Consider the following 23,546-nt stretch of genomic DNA (forward strand, 5'->3'; position numbering starts at 1 on the left):
TGGAGCAGCCAACTAGTGTGGAGAAGTAGCCTACTGGTGAGAGTTGTGGGCTTTGAACCATAGAAGCCAGTGCTGCAAATCTCACCAACACTCCTTGTGACCCTGGGCAAGTTACTTAACTTCCACTGCTTCAGATACAAATTTAAAATGTAAGCTTCCCCCCCCCCCCCAAAGGAATGCCCACTGTACCTGAAAGAATGATTAACTGGATGAGAGCAGAAGGAACAGGGGAATGCTTCAGACTAGTTTATATCGTTTCTAGCAAACAAGTATAGCAGATATGGGTAAGAAATGAGAGTTCAGAATGGAAGGAGATATCCTGGAGTGCAATTCAGTAATCTTTTTCATTTACTGTGTTTAACTTGTATCTATCACCCCGGGGTGATTTGTTAGCATTGCAGGAACTGGTATACAAAATTTTATGCAAATCGTTTACAGTTGTCGCCATGCAAGAATGAGTACAACAGCACTGGTGGGTGGGGTGATTTTTCAAAGTTAGATAAATAAAAATGATTTATACTAAATCTGAAGATGACCAAGAAAAATATGATTGAGCCCTAGGGCACTGTCCGTTGAACTCTGTCAGTTTTCATATAGTGAAGGACCGGTTGGAACAAACCTTTGAATCAAAAATGACCCAAGCTTCCACACAGCAATTGAAGTAAATATTAATGATAGAAGATGGCTGTTCAATCTTGCATCCTTCAAGGGCTAGATTACTGCAAAACTCGTACTCTGGTACAGCTTCAACAGCTGAAGTACTTCAAATAGTGCACAATAACGTGGCTTGTTTAATGGTGCTGCATTGGTTGCCAGCACAATACAAGGTAAAATCCAAAATTTGTTCATTATTTTTAAAGCTATCAGAGGGAAAGGACCAAACTATTTGGTACAGATTATTAAATTCCACCAAATGTGTTATGGCTTGGGGGTGGGGGGGAAGGCTGGTTTAAAAATCATAATTGGTGGTGCCTTCTTTACAATTAACGCTGACACAAAGTTAAGTTTTCTGTAGCAGGGCCAGGATTATGAACTGAACACCCGTGGATAAAAAAAAAAAAAAAAGGTGAAGAGGAATATTGGTCATGAAAGGAAAAGTTAAAGCTGAATAGTCTGCATAGGCATTGGGGGGGGGGGGGTGCGGGGAGTATTAATTATGTTATAAGGAAACTGAAGGAACACTTGTGATGTGGGGGTGATATATTATTGAGGGAGGGAGAGGTGCGTGTGAACACACTGGTTTTATTTGGGTTTAATCTGTTATCATGCTTTGTGTTTTTATGCAGTAAAGACACACCATGAATAAATATTTCTGAGTGGAGTAAACTAGGGAAGCCAGGATGGTCTTGAGCAAGTCCATTAACCATACATTGCCTTCTACTGATAGAAAAATATCTAGTGCCCTTGAGTGCAACTTGTCTTAACTACCAATAAAAAGGTACAAGTTAAATCTAGAATTCCCCATTCCCCTCCCCCCATTCAACTCTGGTGCAATACATTAAAATATGGGTATATAGAGCTACTTTCTTCAGGAGGAAAGAACACACCCTTTATCAGTAGCAAATGACAAATTCAATTTTAAAAACACAATGGACATTAACAGAACATTAACCCCACTTCCCAGCCTCCAATTCCGATCCATTCCAGTGTTCTCCTCAACCCAGAAATAACTTCAAATAAAATGTTTCCAAGTTTTAGTGCCACTCTGAATTGTAGATGTTAAACTAAAACAAATCTGTAAAAAAAGCAAAAGAAAGAGAAGCGATAGTGATAGCTGAGAAGACAACTGAAAGGATTTTTTTTTTAATGTTCTCTTTCAATGTAAAGAAAACAGATCCTTTCAAAGGACTTCATCTAAACCAGTTACAGGGCTAACAAGTCAACCACCAGAACCTGTCAGAACTAGAGAAACCTAACAAATGGCTTTACTAACCCTTTTTCCTGAGTTCTTCCAAAATAACCTGAATGGATTCCAAAGACAGCTTTCCTGTTCATGGTTAAGGAAACCCTTGGAGGATTAATTCAGAAGATATACATTGGACACAGTGTGCGACATCATTAGTTTAATACACTGCATGCATCATCCTATATAATAAAAAGCACCTCCAACTTTCTGAAGCTGACTCCGTGGCACTGTGGCAGTGTAGGGTTCGTAAGTCTGTAACTCAGCGTTTCATTGGCTCTCACTGTCCTGCAACGTCACAAGAACAAGGAACCAATCAACTGTCTGTAAAAAAAAACGCCCAACCCGCCTGCCCGGTCCGTCATTGCCACCCAGCGATTTTCCTCTCTCCCCTGCCCCCCCCCCCCTCCAGGCACCCACCGAGTCTCTGTCGCTCCTTTGAAAGTCCTGCCCGTCTGTAGCCTTCCCTTCCAGTTCGTTCCCTCAGAGTCCTGCCCTTGCGGAAAGAGGAAATGACGTCAGAATGTGGGACTCAGAGGGAACGAACTCGAAGGGAAGGCTACAGACGGCAGGGAACGAACTCGAAGGGAAGGCTACGGATGGGCAGAGCTTTCAAAGAAGGGATGGAGACTCCAGACGGGCAGGGCTTTCAAAGAAGCGACGGAGACTCGGTGGGTGCCTAGAAAGGGGGCAGAGGAGAGAGGAGAATTGCTGGGTGGCTACAGGGGGGCCTGAGGGAACAAACTCGAAGGGAAGGCTACAGACGGACAGGGCTTTCAAAGAAGCGACGGAGACTCGGTGGGTGCCTGGAGGGGAGAGAGAAGAATCGCTGGGTGACTACAGGGGGGCCAGAGGAGAATCGCTGGGTGCCTTGAGGGGGAGCAGGGGAGAGAGAAGAATCACTGAGTGGCTGGAGGGGGGCAGGGGACAGAGGAGACAGTCTCACTCTCTCTCTGTCACACACACACTTGCACATTCACTCTCTCACTCTCACACACAGTCACTGTCAAGCACACTCTGTCAAACATACACTCTCCAAGGAAAATCTTGCTAGCGCCCACTTCATTTCTGTAAGAAACTGGCCTTTTTTACTAGTTTTCATAATAAAACAGTTCTACAAATTAAAAGCAGGGAAAAGCCCAGTGGCAGTACTGCATGCTGCTGGGCTCAATAACAATTCTTAGGTCAGTCAGGGTGCTATGCTATATGATTCTTATATTCCGCTAAGTTCAAAAGAGATTCTAAGAGGATTACAAACAATAAGTCCTTCTTCAGGAGAATTTACAATTGCATATTTAATGCACTGAAATTAAAAAACATTTCTCTCATCAACTGCACATCTGAAACATTACAGTTGTATATCTAATATACTGAAACTAAAAAAACATCATTCTCAAACAAAAAAGACTAACACTTTTCTGAAGGAATAATATTGGGTTATTCTCCGCATTTCTGAAGGCAGTCTGTTCCAAAGCCTAATTTCCTGGTGTAAAAAGGAATAAGTTAAATCCAGAACTCCCCTCCCTCCCCACTGCTGGGATGGCAGTGGGGAGGGAGGAGATAAAAGAAAAGTCTTAGCCATCACTTATGACAAGTCCTATTGGTTAGACTCGGGGTTTATGAGTACTGAGCTCTGGAAGAAACTGTGTTCTGCAGTTCCTGGACATCCAGTTGCCCCAACAAGGAAAAACAGCAGTCATAGTGGCACAGTGCCACAACTGTGAATGTCAAAGTGACTTATTTAAGCATGGCTGCTGCCCACAGGCATGTATCTATTCTGCCAAGGGGTAAAACCATCAAGGACCATTGCTGTAATGGTTGCACTAGGTACAGGAGAGAGACATTATTACAAAATAAATAAAAATAATAGGAGAAAACCACAACTATCTGCAAATAAATGTTCCTAGTAGTTGGGTCGATTTGTCAGGCTACAAGTACAGGTCTATCTGGGCAGCTGTTATTACTACTACTACTATTTAGCATTTCTATAGCGCTACAAGGCATACGCAGCGCTGCACAAACATAGAAGAAAGACGGTCCCTGCTCAAAGAGCTTACAATCTGTTCAGGGGACCTAAGAAGCTGCATGTTTGAACACTAGCCATGTTAATCTAAATATTTATCAGTGCTATTACTGAGCTCTATGAATGAGAAGGAAGTAACGCTAGGTGTGAACTGAGTGGGGATCTCTATGCTTACCTGCTAAAGATGGTAGAGTATAAGTGAGAAAAGTAAACTGACCTGGATAAGGTGCGATACCCTACAGGCAGTCACACAAAGGTTGGCAGCTTGGATATATTCTTGCAGTGTAGACAGGAATAACTGAAGACTGAATGGGCTCTTTCCTGCTGTCATCTACTACATTAGCCTGGGTAAGTTCAGGAATCATAAATCCTGTGCACTATGCTACTGAACAATTTTGGGGCCCTGTTTATTAAGCCCTGTTAGCATTTTAAACATGTGTTAACAGTGCACATGCCTACAATAGGCGCCTACCCAGTTAGCGTGCATGCTAATTGTAGGTATGTTAAAAATGCTAACGTGCCATAGTAAACAAGGCCCTTGGTGTTATCTGTGCTCTCAGGGGTACCTTAAAATCATAATATATACGTCGCCAGTCTTTTTGTACAGTCAGCATCTAAACTTATTTCATCAGCAAAAAGATCTGTGAATGTTTCCCACATAAATTAAACTAGATTTACTGTTACAGATGAATACCACTCCTTGCTTACTGCCTTTAAGGCAAATTTATTTCAGAAATCCAGTTTTTTTTTTTTTGTTTTACATTTGTACCCCGCGCTTTCCCACTCATGGCAGGCTCAATGTGGCTTACATGAGGCAATGGAGGGTTAAGTGACTTGCCCAGAGTCACAAGGAGCTGCCTGTGCCTGAAGTGGGAATCGAACTCAGTTCCTCAGTTCCCCAGTTCCCCAGGACCAGAGTCCACCACCCTAACCACTAGGCCACTCCTCCTACAGTTGATGTTAGAATACACCATATCATTCAAATCCTCCTTTTTTAATCCAACTTGCATGTCATTCTTGAGAACAAGTTACCCTAGCTGAAAGTTCCTCCTACTTTGTCCATTAAACTTAATCAGCAACACACCCTGATTTTATTATCAGAATATTTTGAAGGCAAACATCAAATTTGTATACAACACAAACAGGTATAAAAAGGGAGAATCTTCAACGCATACTTTCAATGTTGACCATAAAGTGCACACATTGTAATCCTTAAAAATAAATAAAACGGCTATGTTCCTTCAAGTCCTGGTTTGCCTTAATGCATTTCCTATGCCAAAAATTGCCAACTGTCTCCTTGCCATGTCCCCACCCCAAAACAATTTGTTTCAAAACTAAAACAATCTAATGTCTTCCCCCACAACATACCAGACTCACGAGAACAGTGAGGTGCAACCACTTACACAAGGAAGGGATGAGATGACACACATAGAGAGACATCAGTATGATCAGACAAACCTCCCTCTTCATACTGAACCAAGGATAAACATGTAAAAATATATTAGGAACAAAAACAGAGAAGAGTTAGAAATTAGATCAGCATGTGGATTCTGGTTAATTGGGACACCCATTTGGGCAAATCCTGAAGAACAAAAAGAAATCAAGAACATAACCAGAATTTGCTTTGCTTCCTTGGGACATCCTGCCATTTAACTGAGCCGCAGGGTTGCCAGATGGGAAAAATCTTGCCCGCCCAAAGTCAAACCCCTTCTCTGATGTCATCAACCCCACCCCAACGTAGCATCTGACATCATTAACCCCGCCCCCAAAGTCATTATCCCTGCCTCCGCGGGGCTTCTATTGGAGCAAATTGGACCAATAGAAGCCCTGGAAACCCGCACCGCAGCCATGAAAAAGCCGCCCAATTTCCCGCAACCATCAAAATTTGCCCGCAGCCGGTCACGGAAAGCCGCCCAATTTTGCGGGAAACCCGCAACCCTGCTAAGCCAGTACCTGCCACAAGGCATATTTGTGATCACTACACCAATGCATCACTTAGGGGTCCTTTTATCACACAGCAGTAAAAAGTGGCCTTAGAGCACCCTTACACCGGTCTTAATACACACTTAAGGCCACTTTTACCACTGGGGTAAAACGGCTGAATTTCCTATTTTTTCTATTATTAGCCATGCACAGCACGTGACCCCTTACCGCCACCCATTATGTAAGTGGTAAGGGCTCACATGCTAAGCATGTGCTAATCGGTTAGTGCATGGCAATGTAGCTGCGCTAGCCAATCAGCACAGAACACGTGCACTCTTCACCCCCAGGTGTGCACCTTTCTGCCAAAACATAAATTTTATTTTTTAGCACACGCACATCCTGAAATTACCGTGGGACACCTCTGTGCACCCTGTGAAGTGCATTTCTTGCTACTCACGTGTAGGTGCTTACCACAGCTTTGAAAAAACGGATCCTTAATCTACCTCGAGCCACTAGCTGAGCTGATTCGGTCAGTGGACACTCAGTTCTACATCTACGCGGATGATGTGCAGCTACTCAAACCCATTGAACCATACTTACCTACAGCCCTGAATAAACTAATTACCTAACATCAGTTCAAGAATGGGCTAATCACAACAAAATTGGCCTGAACCCAAGTAAAACCAAGATTCTCTGGGTCCCTAACACAAGTGGATACATACCTGACACCAAAATCTCTTTTGGGAAGTACAAACTCTCCCTTAAATCAGAAGTCAGGAACCTTGGAATACAGTTAGATTCAACACTTACTCAAGATTCCCCAAATCCAAGCAACCTTCAAGAACTGGTTCTACTATTTGTGACAGCTACGCTGCCTCTCTCCTTACATCGAGAAGGTAAATCTTATCCCAGTTGTGCATGCCATGATAACATCAAGGCTGGATTACTGTAATGCACTCTACAACAGTCTGACTACAAAGGGCCTGCGCCAGCTCCAATTGATTCAGAATGCTGCAGCAAGACTAATAGAAGTTTACAGGCGAAGTGACATCACACCATTTTGGCAAAAACTTCACTGGCTACCAGTACAATACAGGGCTAAATTTAAAACTCTATGTCTGATCTCAAGGCCCTTAAAGGAAATGGCCCCAAGAACCTGAAATCCTCTACACACCTCCAAGGACACTAAGGTCTTCTCAAGGACTAACACTAACCACACCCTCTTCAAAAGACAACACAATGTGATACGAGCGAGTCTTCTCTGGAGTAGCCCCCACACTCTGGAATGCACTCCCTGAAAGGCTCGGCTTAACACAAAACTACCTCTGAGGAAGCAGGTGAAAGCTTGGTTCTTCAACCAGGCCTTTAATGGAAGAAGTAACTAACTTGTCAGCCTCACTCACACACACAAGGAGTAACACAGGCTGCACATACTGCAGCAGGACATGTTTATCCACTCCTACCCTGGCTGAGATAATATTTAACTATCTCTCTGACCTCATGTGCGCCTTTCTTTAAATTATTTTCTAACTCTTCTTACTCTTACCTATTTATATGTTCCATCTTTGCTTATACCCTACACTGTCAATTAAAATGTTCTATTACATATTGTGTTGACATTGTAAGTAGTATACTATGCCATACTTTGTATTGTTATTTGAATATTTTTACTGCTGTAATTGTCTGCTGCTCATGTTTATTCTTATTTTAGACCGCCTTGAGTGAATTCCTTCAAAAAGGCGGTAAATAAATCCTAATAAATAAATAAATCCGTATAAAGGGACACCTAGCTACAGTTGCTCTGCAGCGATTGTGTTTGTGGTGTATGCAGTGATTTTTTCATTTAAAAATGTAGATTCCTCCAAAAAAATGCCTAGATGACATTTAACACTTGTCCATCTGCACTACAATCCTGCGTCGATTTTTTCAAGTTGCAGGCAGTGAAAAGAACATGGCAAGGCACACACAATCAATTCCTCCATTTTTATTAACTGTTTTCAGGGTAAATATTTTTTCTGTGATTTTAGATAAACAGAAACAGTCACTACTGTATTTTTCTTAGTCAATAAACAGAAAGCTTACTCAGAACGGTGGGCCAAGATGGGGGATGAACAGGACATCTGGTTGTGAGCTCCAGGCACAGCTCACAACCAGACGTCCTGTTCATCCTGATGAGGAAAAGGAAGGCAAAATATAAGGAATTCCTCCTATCCCCAGTGGGGCTTTGACAACAGGTTAGACCATACTGGATAGGTTTGGCATTTGACCAGTGGAAGAATTTCACAACATATCAGCAAGGTCTGACGTGGTGGTGTTACCTGCGTACCACAGTGAGGAGGATAACAGCCCCGCCAAGAACTGGAAGCACTTTGAGCATTATGGTTACTCCAAATGGGAAAGAGCAGTTTCATCCCAAGTCCCTCTCCAGGAACCTCCTCCCCCCATCTTGACTCCTGCTATTTCCAGCATGCAACCCAGATTAGTGGCTGAATCGGGGACTGGAGTGGATGGTGCTGCTGCGTTGTGTCAAAACAAGTTGGTAAGACTGGCCACTGTGACTCCAGAGTCTTTGTGGGATGCAATTCAAGATTGCAATCTTCTCTTTTGCTGTTATCTTTTAAATTTAATCTGGATATTAAATCTTTGCAAGAACAAAATGGAGAGCTGACGTAAGCTTAGCAGCAGCAGGCAACTAGAGTGTCCTCAGTTTGTTAAAGATCTACAGGAATTTCGATCAGCAATTATAAAGGAGACATATTTGCCTGTAGGGAGGACAATCAGATTGGGAAAAATAACTTAAGGTTCCTAAACTTTTCAAAATCTCCTCTGATACCAGCAATAAAATTGCTTAAAAATATTTCCAGGCAGTGCTTAATATTCCATCAGAAGGTATATCCCCCTATTGTTTGGGCACAATATGTTACTGAAATTAAAAGACAGGGAACCAAAGCTGAGGAAGAGAAATACAGAAGAGGCACAGGGAATTCCTTGTGCTTAAGAACCGAGTTTTGGCCCTGGGGGGGGGGGCTTCATTTTTCTTAAAATATTTCTCTGTAGAAATGTGGTAATTTTGCATGAATTTAATTCTCTCTTTTTAGACTCTAAACAGTTATTACATTTTGTGGTTGGTCAAGAGGTACGATTACAACTACCTCAAATTCACTTACTTAATCCGCTTGAACGCTGGCTAATGTTGGTTTGTTTCTCCTTCCAGTTTATAGATTTGCTTTCAAGAATTTTCTTGTAATATTATTTTCCTTTCTTGGCTTATGTGGTCTGAAAAAGGCAGTATTTTTCTTTAATGTTATTGGGATTTTTTTTCTTTATTTTGTTCTATGGCTGGATTTCCTGACATGCTGTAATAAGCATGGTTATTGTATACATTTCACTTATATAAAAAAAAGTTAAAAAAAAAAAAAAAACAGAAAGCTTACATTTTCTCCTATGCACATTCATGTTTTTAACTCTTTACCTACAATTTCATTTAGGGCTTCTTTTACAAAGCTGGGTTAGTGATTCCAGTGTGGGCAAATAAAAGGCCGCAGGAATTGAATGGGTTTCCTCTCATTTGTCACACAGGAATTGCTAGTGCAGCTTTGAAAAAAAAAAAAAAAAAACCTTACTTGGAGCTGCCACTTAATTGGGACAAAGTATTCCAGTCCCAATGTGTCCCAACTAGCCATACTGTATTTTGAATCTATCTAGTATTTCCATAATATACAAGACAGAAATCCACACAGCTGAGACCTCATTGAAGTTTGAACGGAGCTGTTAGACTACCTATTTAACAGTGCCAGAGTACAAGTACTGAAAAACAGAAACAAGAATTTTCAAACGCAGGAAGCCAAATGAGAAAAGATACGCTGTATTTTCTTGTTGTTGAAGAGTGGACTCTCCTTGTTTCGCATCACATTCAGTATGTAAAGTTTGTTCTGACGGCAGAAGGCAAGTACTAGGGAGCACCATGCTGTCAATTGCTTCTGCCTTGTGTCTACATTGGGTTGTAACCTTGAAAAGAAAAGAAAAAAGTTACTTGTCGAAACCTTTCTAAAGATATCAAGTCCCATTCTCTTCAAATGGTGCATCAGGATATAGTGAATTATTTCCACGTCTAAACACAACATTAAAATATTACTCTTCATGAGCTCTGGCCAGTGCAAGGGTATTTTATCCCTCCTAGGCAAATCTCCTGTCTAGTAGCCACCCTAAATCAACTTTCAGACCCTGAGATTTTCATTAAATCTAGGAACTAGCCCAGAAACTTAGGAGCCAGCAGCGGAGACCTCTCTCTCTTCTACCCCACCCCTCCAACATTGTACCCAGTAAAGTTCGGGGAGGAGGAGGTGGTTGTGCGACAGCACCACTGATTTCTTTCATTTATATCACCCTAACCTGGGTCCCCACCAGTCTGTCTCTCTCTCGCTCACACCCCCCTTCCAGCCTTCATCCAGCCTCTCTCTCACCCTCTTCCCCCCAGCCTTCACTCAGCCTTTACTGTGTCACTCTCTGACACTTACTCTCTTCACCTTGCAGGCTGCATTCACAGAAAAAAAAAATGCTTCCTATTCCCCCACTGCAATTCAGCGAAGTAAACTTGAGCTGCGTGGTATAGGAAGTTCGGCCTGGACTCATGGTTTCAACTCCCACGAGACCTCAAACTAGGTAGCTCAAAGCTTACAAAGAGCTGAACCATGGTACAAAAGCAGGAAGTGTACCATTTGAGGGATCTACAAAAAAAAAAAGTAAAACCTTACAAACAAAAAGCAAAATTAAGGGGGAATAAAATAATCCTGGGTGCCAGCGTGCAATTTCTAGGCACCATGGTGACCCTGTACCTGAGATTTGTCGAGCTGACCATCCCAAAACCACCCGTCCCAGAACAATCCTGTAAAAAAACTACGTAATTGGACATCATGCTTTTAAACTTATGCATAATGGAGTTATTTTTATAAAACTTTTTCCACATGTAAAGTCCGTTTTACATGCACAAAAAGCTTTTTTTTTTTTTTTTTAATAATATTGTATGGCTAAATACATATGCCAGACTGTATACTTTTGTGTGTCACACAGAGATATTCTCAGGGGCTTAATTTGAGCACAGCAGAGGCAAAGTTGTAAACATTCTTTAAAATAGAGAGGTTATTAGCGTTATTATACAGCATGCATGGATAAAACTCATAACACTTTTCAACGTACTATATAGAGTTTGGCCCGTGAAATAAATGCCGAGTGCACTCCTGGAGAATTTTGGGACAGAGTGCTGGGGATAGTGGACTTGACTGAATGTGTATTGTTTAAAGAAATACATTACAAGTACTCCAACGCCTTTATATGAACCCTAGCCAGGTGCCTGCAGAATGTCCCAAGTGTGGACAGGGTGGTACCTATGTTAACTGTTGGTGGACCTATCCAAGAATCACACAGTTTTGGGTAAAGCTGTGGGACCATTTGGAACGATAATCATACAATGCCCCACACAGAGAAATTGTGTTTACTGGATTTAGATGAAGACTTGGAACTGATAAGCGAGGAACAGATATTTTTTGTTCCGAAGTTCTGTTTACTACTACTACTACTACTACTAAAGCGCACCGTATTGTTGCAGTGGCTACACTCAGAGCCTCCAACTTTACAATTATTGAGGTACCACACATGCCTTCCAAAGTGCTACCCTAGGGCACAGACTAGTCAGCATGATTTTTAATCTAGCCCTGCCTGAACTGCTTTCTTTACTCTCTTATATATAAAGGTTACTTATCTGTCATTTTATTTTTATTCCTAGCCTCAGTTCTAGCCAGAGAGAGGCTTATGACATTCTACTGATGTTTGTGTTGCCAATTTGGGTGGGTGGGTGGGTAGGTAGGTGGTGTGTTCCTTGCCCCCTCCCCCACATAACTCAAAAACAGGTTGAGGTTATTAATCTGAAATTTGGGGCCACAGATGAGCTTAGGCTGCAAAAGTTACATCATGCAATTTTTTTAAAATACTTTATAGGTGACAGAAGTAAATAGTGTAGATGAGTGAGAAGTAAATGCATGCAAGAGAAACCTAATGGGATCCTATAGAAAGCCAGCACCAAAGCTCTTCATGGCCTACTAATTTATACTTGTTTATCTTGGGGAAGCAGAAAATATTGAGTTGTTACAGAGATAGTAAGCAAAAAGTGATAAAGAGCTAGCTGTGAAGGAGTAGCCTAATGGTCAGAGCTGCATGCTGTAAACCAGAGAGACCAGAGTTCAAATACTATTGATACTCCTTGAGGCCATGGGCAAACCACTTAACCCTCCATTGCCTCAAATACTAACTCAGAACTCTCTGGGGCCTGGGAAATACCCAGAGTCTGTACCTAAATGTAACAAACATAATACATCAGTCTGATAACGTCCAAATTCAATCAGCATCACCAGCTCCTGGTTTTATCAGCCTCCTTCCTTTTGCATTAAAGGATGGCAGCCAATTAAAGAAACAATTAACTAGCATGATAACAAAGAGGGTGGTACTTGTTTACTTGCACTTTTCAACTAAGCCTGAGAAGCACTAATAAAGTGATTTAACTCCCAGCCACAAGCACGATCGAACTACACGTTCAAGGGAAAGTGGTCCCTGGCTCTAGGGTCTACGTTACTAAAAATTACCTCTATTGCACGCGTACGGGAGCCAATTTCAACAATATCAAAGTAGAAAAAAAACCATTCCAAATCCCGACACCGCTACGGTTGGTCCGTCCCACTTGCTGTGTTTTCTAATGCCAAATCATAAAAACACAGTCCCCTCCATACCGTATAACGCATAGAGAGCAAAATGGGACGCCCACTGGGGTCATGGTCCTTACCACTATTTCACCACCACCACAGCAACTACAGAACTTGCAGGAGGCAAACAAACCTGTCTGCTTGCAACCGAGAACGCCTTCCCTCCCCCGGGTACATTAATCCCAGCTATTCCTTGCAATAAAGCCCGGGAAAGAGTCCTAAATTCCATCTCTCAACTCAGGCACCGCACTTCCGGGTAGAAGAGGGACACACCCAGAACCCATGTATCCCGTGGGTCACGGGATACACCAAGATCCTCCTCGCTGCTATAATACCGCGCCACGGAACGGTTCCAGTCCCGCCACAGCACTCACGTGAAGAACGGCGGAAAGTTGTATTGCCAGGGCCACGTAAAACTCATCGCCAGCCAGCGCACACAACCTGCTGCCGCACCGGAAGGAATTCCTTCAACTGCCTTTGACCCCCACCTCTCAGTCTTAGGTCACCTCCGGTCTAAATGTTCCGACTGCACTGATTGGTGGAAGTGGTGACGGCTCCTGGGGAGGGTGGGGGGAGGGACCCAGATCTGCGGGATCCTCCTCCGGATCTAAGTACGACCTTAAGATTGGAGTGCGTCTTCTTTGTTTTGACGGCCCCTGCTACTTACAGTACACTAAAGCGATCACCAGCCATAACCCAGCGCTGCGATTCTCTACTATTCTCCTCTTTGCGTGGCGAATCTTCAAGGAGTGGAAGTGAGCCTACCTAGTCCACTGTAAGGAAGACATTTGATTAATCTCTGTTTCCACTCCCCCGCGCAGCCGTCATTGCCGTTCACTCAAAACACAGCAAGCAAACCTGTGAGCTGCTGCAAGCAACCACATTGTAGGTCCATCTGTAACAAGTACTGTACAGTCTAACAAGGTGGAGGAGAAAAGACAAAATTGAATATCACTAAAACAACTTAAAAAATAATTGTACCTAGTAGAAACTGCAGTTATAAATTCTGCGGTTTGTGCTCATGCTTCTATACAATTCAGATGGCCAGATTTCAGTGAGAATATTCTGTTTCCTGATGGGTTCATCTTAACTGGTTGTAATCTGTCTGGGGAAGCCTGGTGTTTATAAAGACGGTGGAATATCCTATATAATTATTTGCACCTCTGACTCTGGATGCCTGGGTTTGTAACACAGTTCTCATTGGTCCGCCCTGGGGATGACGTCACAGGGCGAGTTCCATGACCCCCTATCTCCCTCCACTCCCGTCTGAGTTCCACGGCCCCCGTCTGCTGCGAGTTCCACCACCACGAGTTCCATGCCCCCTACCTCCCTCCGTCCTTCAACTGCCATCCGAGTTCCACACACCCCCATCTCCTCCAAGTGCATAGGCGTAGTTTGACTGTTTCATTTGGGGGGGCAAAGAATGGGCGGAGCATATTAGCATATCATTTGCATATATACATATGCAAATGATATGCTAATGTGGAGGAAGGAATTGAAATTTACAGGCAAAATATCACAGATGCACATTTCAAAAAGCTGACACATTTCAATTAATAAATTATGAATAAAATACTTTTATCTACCTTTGTTGTCTGATCATTTATTTTTTCTATTCGCTTTGGTCCCAGTGTCTTCTGTTTTATGCAGTGTCTTCTTTCCAGTAGGCTTCCCTCTGCTCCCCACCCTCCCAGTCCCATCCATCTCTTGCTCCTTCCCTCTGCACCCCACCCTCCCAGTCCCATCCATCTTCTGTTCCTTCCCTCTGCTCACCATCCCTCCGTCCCATCCATCTTCTGTTCCTTCCCTCTGCTGTGCCTGACCTCTCCCAAACCCATCCATCTCCTGGTCCATCCCTCTGCTCCCTACCCCTCCCAGTCCCTTCCATCTCTTGCTCCTTCCCTCTGCTCCCCACCCCTCCCAGTCCCATCCATCTCTTGCTCCTTCCCTCTGCTCCCCACCCCTCCCAGTCCCAACCATCTCTTGTTCCTTCCCTCTGCTTCCCACCCCTCCCAGTCCCATCCATCTTCTGTTCCTTCCCTCTGCTCACCATCCCTCCGTCCCATCCATCTTCTGCTCCTTCCCTCTGCTGTGCCTGACCTCTCCCAATCCCATCCATCTCCTGGTCCATCCCTCTGCTCCCCACCCCTCCCAGTCCCATCCATCTCTTGCTCCTTCCCTCTGCTCCCCACCCCTCCCAGTCCCAACCATCTCTTGCTCCTTCCCTCTGCTCCCCACCCCTCCCAGTCCCATCCATCTTCTGTTCCTTCCCTCTGCTCACCATCCCTCCATCCCATCCATCTTCTGCTCCTTCCCTCTGCTGTGCCTGACCTCTCCCAATCCCATCCATCTCCTGGTCCATCCCTCTGCTCCCCACCCCTCCCAGTCCCATCCATCTCCTGGTCCATCCCTCTGCTCCCCACCCCTCCCAGTCCCATCCTTCTCTTGCTCCTTCCCTCTGCTCCCCACCTCTCCCAGTCCCATCCATCTCCTGGTCCATCCCTCTGCTCCCCACTCCTCCCAGTCCCATCCATCTTCCCTCTGCTCCCCACCCCTCCCAGTCCCATCCATCTCTTGCTCCTTCCCTCTGCTCCCCACCCCTCCCAGTCCCATCCATCTTCCCTCTGCTTCCCCACCCCTCCCAATCCCATCCATCTCTTGCTCCTTCCCTCTGCTCCCCACCCTCCCAGTACCATCCATCTTCCCTCTGCTCCCCACCCCTCCCAGTTCCATCCATCTTCCTTCTACCTGCCCCCCCCTGAGGTCCAAGATCGTGACTTCCGTTTACCCCCTCTCTTCCTCCCTCCCTCCAGCGCAGGCAACAGTCCTTCAGCTTTTTCAGCGTTCCTGGCAGCAGTAGCGATGTACACGCTGCCTTCGGTCTGCCCCGGAAGCCTTCTCTTCAAGTTCCTGTTCCCACCTATGCAGAACAGGAACTTGAAAAGAAGGCTTTGGGGCAGAGCCAAAGGGCAGCGTGTACGCTAACCGCTGCCAGGAACGCTGAGAAAGACTGCTGCCTGCGCCAGAGGGAGGGAGGAAGAGAGGAGGGGTAGACGGAGACGCTCCTCTCCGTCCGCTTGGCTTCCCTGCCCTCTCTGTCTGCATCCAGCCCGAAAGGAAATAACGTCAGAGGAAGGCGGGACGCAGACAGAGAGGGCAGGGAAGCCAAGCGGATGGAGAGGAGCGCGTGCCTGCATGTGTTGTTTTTTTTTAACTAATGGCGCGGCGGCGCCTCGTCGTCGTTTGGGGGGGCATTGCCCCCCCTCGCCCCCCCCCCAGTCTACGCCTATGTCCAAGTGCCACCGCCCCGCGCCACCCTCCCTCTCTCTCTGTGGCCTCCAAGTACAAGCAGGACGTGTGCGACAGCCCCTCCCCTTCGTAAGTGCTAAGTGCCGGCTGTTCTTTAAAACTTTTTACCTTCTGGTCCGCCAGCAACAGTGAAGTGGAGCAGGCACGGCGCTTCAGACTGCCTTCGCTTTCGCTTCTGTTTCAGCTAAGCCTGCCGGGTGTTCTTTAAAACGTTTTACCTCCTAGTCCGCTGGCAACAGTGAAGTGGAGCAGGCACAGTGCTTCAGACTGCCTTCGCTTTCGCTTCTGTTTCACATGTGCCTCTGGTGCCGCCCTTCCGCAAACAATAAATTTTGAAGCTTTTTTAAAATATTCATAGTAACATATAGTAAATGACGACAGGTAGACCTGAACGGTCCATCCAGTCTGCCCAACAAGATAACTCATTTTACATGGTATGTAATATTTTATATGTATATCTGAGTTTGATTTGTCACTGCCTTTCTCAGAGTACAGACCATAGAAGTGTGCCCTGCACTGGTTTTATTCTCCAAATGCCTGTGTTCACACCCATGTCCACTAAGATTCCATAGATCCATTCCTTCTAAACAGGATTCCTTTGTGTTTATCCCACGCATGTTTGAATTCCATTACCGTTTTCATCTCCACCACCTCCCGTGGAAGGACATTCTATGTATCCACCACCCTCTCCGTGAAAAAATAGTTCCTGACATTATTCCTGAGTCTGCCCCCCTGCAACCTCAATTCATGTCCTCTAGTTCTACCACTTTCCCATCTCCGGAAAAAGGTTTGAATGCTGATTAATACCTTTCAAATATTTGAACATCTGTATCATGGTCACCACCAATAATGTCCTTTATCTTCCACCTTGTAAGACCTGCCAATCCAACTGAAACAGCTTAGGCTTGTTATAGATGGATTAACAATAAAGAAGTACAACGCAGATGCAGCAGCTAATAGGTTTGCTTGCTTTGATTTGAGTGAATGGCAATGACGGCTGCGCGGTGGGGGGGGGGGGGGGAAGTGGAAATAGAGAATGAACCAAATTGGCTTCCTTGCTTACAGTGGACCAATAGACTCGCTTCCACATCCAGTAATATTGCACCTCTTTGTTAACTTTCTAAAAGATTTGTGCAGCGCTGGGTTATGGCTGGTGATCGCTGCATATTGTAAGCAGTAGCGGACATGTAAATGACTGGCATAGAAAAAAAATAACTTTTAAAGGTTACAGGCTTAACGGCTAGTTGTATTTATATTAAATAGGTCAATAACATCCATGGCAATGAGCAAAACAAAAGCTCATTTATGTATAACAGTCAAGAACATCAAGGCACCGAGGAAAACAAATATTTATAGATATAAAACCATAAAACCTAGCTCATGTTCTAGGTGAATATGGAGGATGTGTGTCATAGGATGAATACAACGTGTTTCTTGCTTCATGGAGGCCTGCATAAGGGGAAAAAATATGCATATTAGAACATTGCGTGTGTGTCTACAAGTATATAAACGCTACCTGTGAAAGGGGAGCAGGGGAAATTGCATCGAGGGAGTAGTAGTAAAGCAACAAACGGAACAAATGGGAAATTAAAGGTAGAAGTTACAGAACATACATTGTGCTGCCGTGCCCTGCCATGTGGAATCGACCTGCTCAGGCAATCTATTCGCTAGTATCTTAGCTATGAGTTTTGTTTCTGAGTTCAGCAAGGATATAGGCCTGTAAGACTCCGGCAGATGTGCTTGCCTGCCCGGTTTCAATATGACCGTTATATTAGCTTGATTCAAGTGACTGGGCATCTGTCCACATGTAATCACCAAATTAATACCTCCGAAAGTATGTTTCCAATTTCCGGTCGGAGTATTTGGTAAAATTCATTACCGAGACCATCAGGCCTGGTGCCTTACCAAGACGGCTCTGCTTTAACACCCAATCTACTTGATCCTCTGTTAGTGCAGAATTTAGGATCTTTAGGTCTGCGGTATGCACCCTTGGCACATCAACACTTCCAAGGTATGCTGCACTGGGCTTCACTATCTCAGTTTGTGGCTTTACAACTCTTCATAGAAGTGTATTAAAAATCTCTGCTATTTCGTATCTTTGTTTCAGTTCTTTTTGCCTATTTACTAATGAGATTACTTTCTGGGAGCCTACCTGTTTATTTATTATTTCTTTACTTTCACATGCATCCCCTTACGTATCAGGATTATCACCCCACCTTTCCCATCTACTGCCGGGGACTCCATGATTTCACCCACCCACCATCGCTTCAGCTTCTCGTGTTAAATGTGTTTCTTGTAAGAAGGCTATTGGTTGTTTCTGGTCATTAAGACTTTTAAAATTTTTTGTCTCTTTATTGGGAATGTATACCCCCAACATTCCATGTCACAATCTTTAATTCCGACACCATCCCAGCAGTAATTTGATTTCCTTCCTCTGCTTCCAACCCAATAGATGTCCCAGCCTCCACCTCCTGGCAATCCTCCCAGAATTCCTTTTCATACTTCCCACCGGTGTTGCCCCATCATCCATATCCAGCATTCATACACCTCACTCATCCACATTCGTCCTTCCCTACTGCCCCCCACCCCCTCTTCAACACCCTCTTCCATACTTACCCTAAACATGCCCTTAGGCATTACGACTCTGTATCCCCGGGATTGGGACACACTCTTACTGTGCTAAAGGGCTCCAGCCCTTTGAATGTCCTTGTCACACTTTCAGACTTTGTTTAACATCAATTGAAAACACATATGAATCTCAACTTCAAACCCGCACAACATGTGCAATATCCAACTTGTAACCTCCTCCACCACCTGCTAGTGTGAATTCAACGCCAGATCCGTCTGGCTCTGCTGGGTCTGTTTCCTTCAGCCGTTGTTCTCCTCCTTGTTCGGTGCCCTCTGCTCTTGTTAACTTGCCAACATATTCTTTAGCCTCCCTCACTTTGTCAAAGAATACCACTTGTCCATTGTTTATCACCTTCAGTTGCGCTGGATAAGGAGGCTACATTTGTATTTGAGTCCAAACAGCTTAGAACAGATGGGCCACGAACTCTCTTCTTGGCCGGGAGACCTTCAGCGAATAGTCCATGGAAGCATAAAACTTTCTTGCCTTGGTACTCCAGCTGTTTCCCCGGTCTCAAGGCTTTGTAAGATCTCTATCTTATGTGCATAGTTCAAGATCTTTAGTATTACTACCCTTGGCCTGTCCATATTTTCTCGCTGGGCCCCAATCTATGAGCTCTCTCACTATATCAATTTTTTAGCGAGGTCTTGCTTCTCCAACGCTTCCGGCAGCTATTTTTCAAGAAATGCGCCGAGGGTTCTTTTCAGGGCATACTTTCCGGCAGTCCAACAAGCCTCAGGTTGTTCCTCTGCGAGCAGGTTTATCTAGGTCCTCCATCCGCGACTCAACTCTTCCAGCCTGCCGATTACTTTCCGGGGCGCTCCTCCACCACCTTCCGGATCTCCTCCTCCGCCTGTCCCAGTTGCTGCTGCACCTCGTGGAGTTCCTGATCAGTGTAGCCTGCCTCTCTTCGTCCATCCCGTCCATCTTGTCCAGGATCAGTTGTAATTTTTGCCCTACTGTTTGTTCACGAACACCGCCGCCTTCACTTCTTCCATGATTTCTGCGGCCCACAGTGAGCTAGGTGTAGGCGAGTCTGGCACTGCCCTTATTATCCCCATTTTGTTGTCTCCTGGGTGCGCTCGCTCCTTGGGCTCTTTCCGTCCCACTTTTGTCGCCATCGCCACAGGCCCCCTATTTCCGAGCGGATTTCTATTCTGGACCGCTTTTATACTTCAGGTCGATCGTCTTGTTGCGGTTAAAGACTGTGAAAATGATGAGGCTATTGTGATGATGAAGCTCCACCTCAGGATCCCAGATCCCTCGTTCACTCAGGGTGAGCTGTCCTCAATATGACAGATTTATGCAAATTGATCATACCCTTTTCTGCTCAGGGTGACCTGCTCCTCAAAGGGCAAACCTGAGTCAGGTTTCAACCAATCAGTCTATTTTCAGTACACATCTTTATTCCATCCTCTGGGGCACACTTCTTTTAGCTTAAAACACTTTCACAGCTTAAAACAGTTCTTCCAGCTTAACCATTTCATTTCTTCCTACTCATGCAATCTTCCATTTAAAACCTTTCTTCTTGCACAGTTCAATATCCATAGATTTCTTCCCCTGAGCCCTCTCACACAGGCATTTGGGCTCAGTACTACTCAGTCCCCCGGACTCTTCCCACTGAGCCCTCTCACACAGGCCTTTGGGCTCAGTACTAGCTCAGTCCCCGGACTCTTCCCACTGAGCCCCTTCACACAGACCTTTGGCTCAGTACTAACTGTTAATATGTGTTGTAGCTTGAGGCACATATCCACTGGAATGGTGGTGGGCCAAGTTACAGGGCTTTGGCCAGCTGAGAAGCCCTGACTAGGCCCTGAAAGCCCACCAATGGCTTTATAGATGGGAACCTGCAAAGCAGGCCTGCAACTGTAAAATTGAAACATAGCACCTAAGATGTAGAAATAATGGACAAAAAATGGATGAAGTTTGGTTTTTAAAATGAAGTTTGTGTTTCTATAAGAATGGCACTCATATCATAAGATGATATGAAAGATGATATGAAACTGATATGTTAATATTAAGATATTTTTGTATCAAGAGAGAGAAAAACAAGTTGTTGACAAAAACGGAAATGTCACAATCATGTGCAATAGCTAAAATAGATATTTTTGTAACAAGAAAAACTAGATGATGACAATAACGGAAATTGCAAAATCTCTTGCAATAGCTAAAACGGAAAGGAGAGGTGGGTACAAATGGGCACCTGCCGGAAAGGAAAGTATGATTCAGAGGTTGTGCAATATTAAGAAAAAAAAGGGTGCTTGCCATTGACTTGTAGTGAGACCTGCGCCTATAAAAGAGATGAGATTTTGCAGATAGTTGGATCATTCCCCAACGTCGTCTCCAAGGGAAAAAAGCTCGGGTGCAGTTGAACCTAGAATATGTCTGATGATTGTACCCAATTGAAGACTGATTTTGGTAAGAAATAAACACTTTATTTCTGGAAAACTATTTCTGTCTTTATTTCTAATTCATTCTTTACCTGTCATATGTTCTATAAGGTAATCCACGCACAAATTATAGTCAGTCCCTGAACTAATTTAGGTTGGTCTTTAATAGAATATATGTGGGAACACAAATGGCCAAAGATCCACTTAGATCCTAATAGACAGAAAGCTGTGGTCATGGGAATTAGATTTGAACTGAGCCTTCTGATGCCTCCTCAATGCCGATTCCCTTGGGAAGGGATATTGCCGGAATTCCGGGAGGCGTTCAAACAGATTGTGGAGGCACAAACCCTCTCTACATAACCGTGGAAAAGGGTCTCCCCGGGACGTAGAGGGGGACGGTTAAACTCAGTCCCCGGACTCTTCCCACTGAGCCCCTTCACACAGGCCTTTGGGCTCAGTATTAACTCAGTCCCCGGACACACAGTCCCCTTTTCCTCTGGGACACACAGTACCTCTTCACTGTTCTAGACACACAGTCTTTTCAGCTGGCACACACAGTACCTCCTTGAACACATAGTTCTTATTCTTGATACTCTAGGGCCTTCTTACCCCAGCCAGCTTCCTTCTTGGGAACACACAGTTCTACCACCCGTCCAAAGAGCACAGCCAGTACTTCTCCTGGGGATCCTCCTGCTTCAGCTACCAGCGCTATTCTTCAGCTCCTAGCTCTCCTTTCCTCCCTCACACTCTGGTGGGGTCTTAAGTGGTTAATGGCTAAACAGGACCCAGCCCATAACCTGCTGCACCTGTTTCCACCTCCAGGACTCTCCCCGGTCCTAGCGACCTCCAGCTATACCTCCCCTTACTGGCTCCCTTTAGTGACTCACCCAGCCCTTCTCCCTGGACATTTTAGGGGGAACAGCGCCCTCTAGGGGCCTAACCAGGGTAGGACAGCCTCTTCCTTTTCACAAGACGCTGATTACGAGCGCAGATTAATTGGTGTCCCGGAGCAGCTTCACCTTCCGCCTCGCTACACCATTCCCCAACCGGAAGGCCCCCTTTTCCGTACTGCTTTAAAGACCCACTCTTTTCAATTAGCATTTGGTCCCTAATGAGGACTAAACCTGCAACAGGAATTGCAGTTGCATTTGGTCTGTTTGTGTCAAGGACTGTCATGGAGTCCGGAGTAGCGAGCCCTTGGGCCACTGCCAGTGACCGGCAGCAGCAGGTGAACCACCCAAACAGGAAGCGAGGCTGAACACAGACAGGCTAGTACAAGCAGGACCGGAACTAGTGGGGTGGGAACTGAAGCTGTAGATGAGCAGGGCTGGAATAAGCAGGACTGAAACTACCAGACTGGAGCTGAAGCTGTAGATAGGATTCTCAAACAGGCTTCAGAATTCTCAACAGGCTTGGCTGGAACAGGATTCAGGCAGAGCGTGAAATGGAAGCTGAAGCAGACAGGGCTGGAACAAACAGTGGATGAACGGAAGCTGAAGACAAACAGGGCCAACACAAGCAGGATTTAGAACTGAGGCTGAAGGCTTGCAGGGCTGGAACAAGCAGGATTGGAGTAGAAGTTGAAGACTGGCAGAGACAAGAACTAGCAGGGCTGGAACTGCGACAAACACTCACAGACAAAAACTCATCTGAGACCTCTGTTGCAAAGGAAAGCCTGAAAGTTCCCAGGTGCATAATGAAGGCAATTACATGATGATGTCACAAGTAAGTCTTGGAATGCTGGAACAGGGGTCAGAATAGGACTGGAATGGGCCTTGGGCTGGAACCGGATTCTGGAACATGTTTGGGAAACAGGGGAGAAGACAGTCCACAGCAGCCATAGGGCCTGGTCACTAGGAGGCGAGGTGAGTGTAAGGCATGGGATAGAGTCACAACCATGACAGTTTGATTTATGTTAGGATGTTGTTTAATGCTTGTCTTGGTCTGAAAGGTATGTTAGTTTTCTTTCCTATTTTTAATGGAGTTCTTGTAACAATTGTTTTTATTATATAATTATAAACCCTCAACCCTGAACACTCCTGTTTATTCTCTTCCTATTTCTGATAGCCTCAAAATCTTAGGTGTAACTATTGATAGCCATCGTACACTTGAGATCCAAGTTATTCCTTATAAAGAAGATGTTTCATTTATGTGGACACTAAAACGTCTAAGACCTTACTTCCCAAGGGAAATATTTTGTAACTTGATACAATCAATGGTTCTGAGCCACGCAGATTACTGCAATGGATTATTTGCGGGATGTAAATTACAGCTTTTGAAGACGCTCCAGACAGCCCAAAACACAGCAGCCAGGCTGATATTCAGTAAAACACATTTCGATAGCGCTAAACCTCTCCTATCAAAACTGCACTGGCTCCCAATCAAGGAACGTATTACCTTCAAAATTTGCTCTTTGGTCCATAAGATTATCTACGGTGAAACCCCAGGATACATGCTTGACTTGATAGATCTTCCGACCAGAAACAGAACCAGAGCATCACATTCCTATCTGAACCTCCACTATCCAAGCTGCATTGGACTCAGATACAAATCAACCTATGCATCCAATTTCTCCTACTTAGGTACACAAATGTGGAATGCACTACCAAAGAGTGTGAAA

At 44.7% G+C, this 23,546-nt stretch overlaps 1 protein-coding gene across 1 annotated transcript in view; it reads right to left on the reverse strand.

Annotated features, from left to right (window-relative positions):
- Positions 1-13,071, reverse strand: part of VPS25 (vacuolar protein sorting 25 homolog) — a 50,932-nt gene extending 37,861 nt beyond the window's left edge. Inside the window, 3 exon segments of the mRNA XM_030221266.1 lie at positions 1,934-1,987; positions 9,712-9,857; positions 12,976-13,071. Coding sequence (XP_030077126.1) covers positions 1,934-1,987; positions 9,712-9,857; positions 12,976-13,022 — 247 coding nt within the window. The 5' untranslated portion in view covers positions 13,023-13,071.
- Positions 13,072-23,546: the final 10,475 nt, after the last annotated feature.

This window comes from Microcaecilia unicolor, chromosome 12, assembly GCF_901765095.1.
Source record: "Microcaecilia unicolor chromosome 12, aMicUni1.1, whole genome shotgun sequence".
NCBI classification, from domain to species: Eukaryota; Metazoa; Chordata; class Amphibia; order Gymnophiona; family Siphonopidae; genus Microcaecilia; species Microcaecilia unicolor.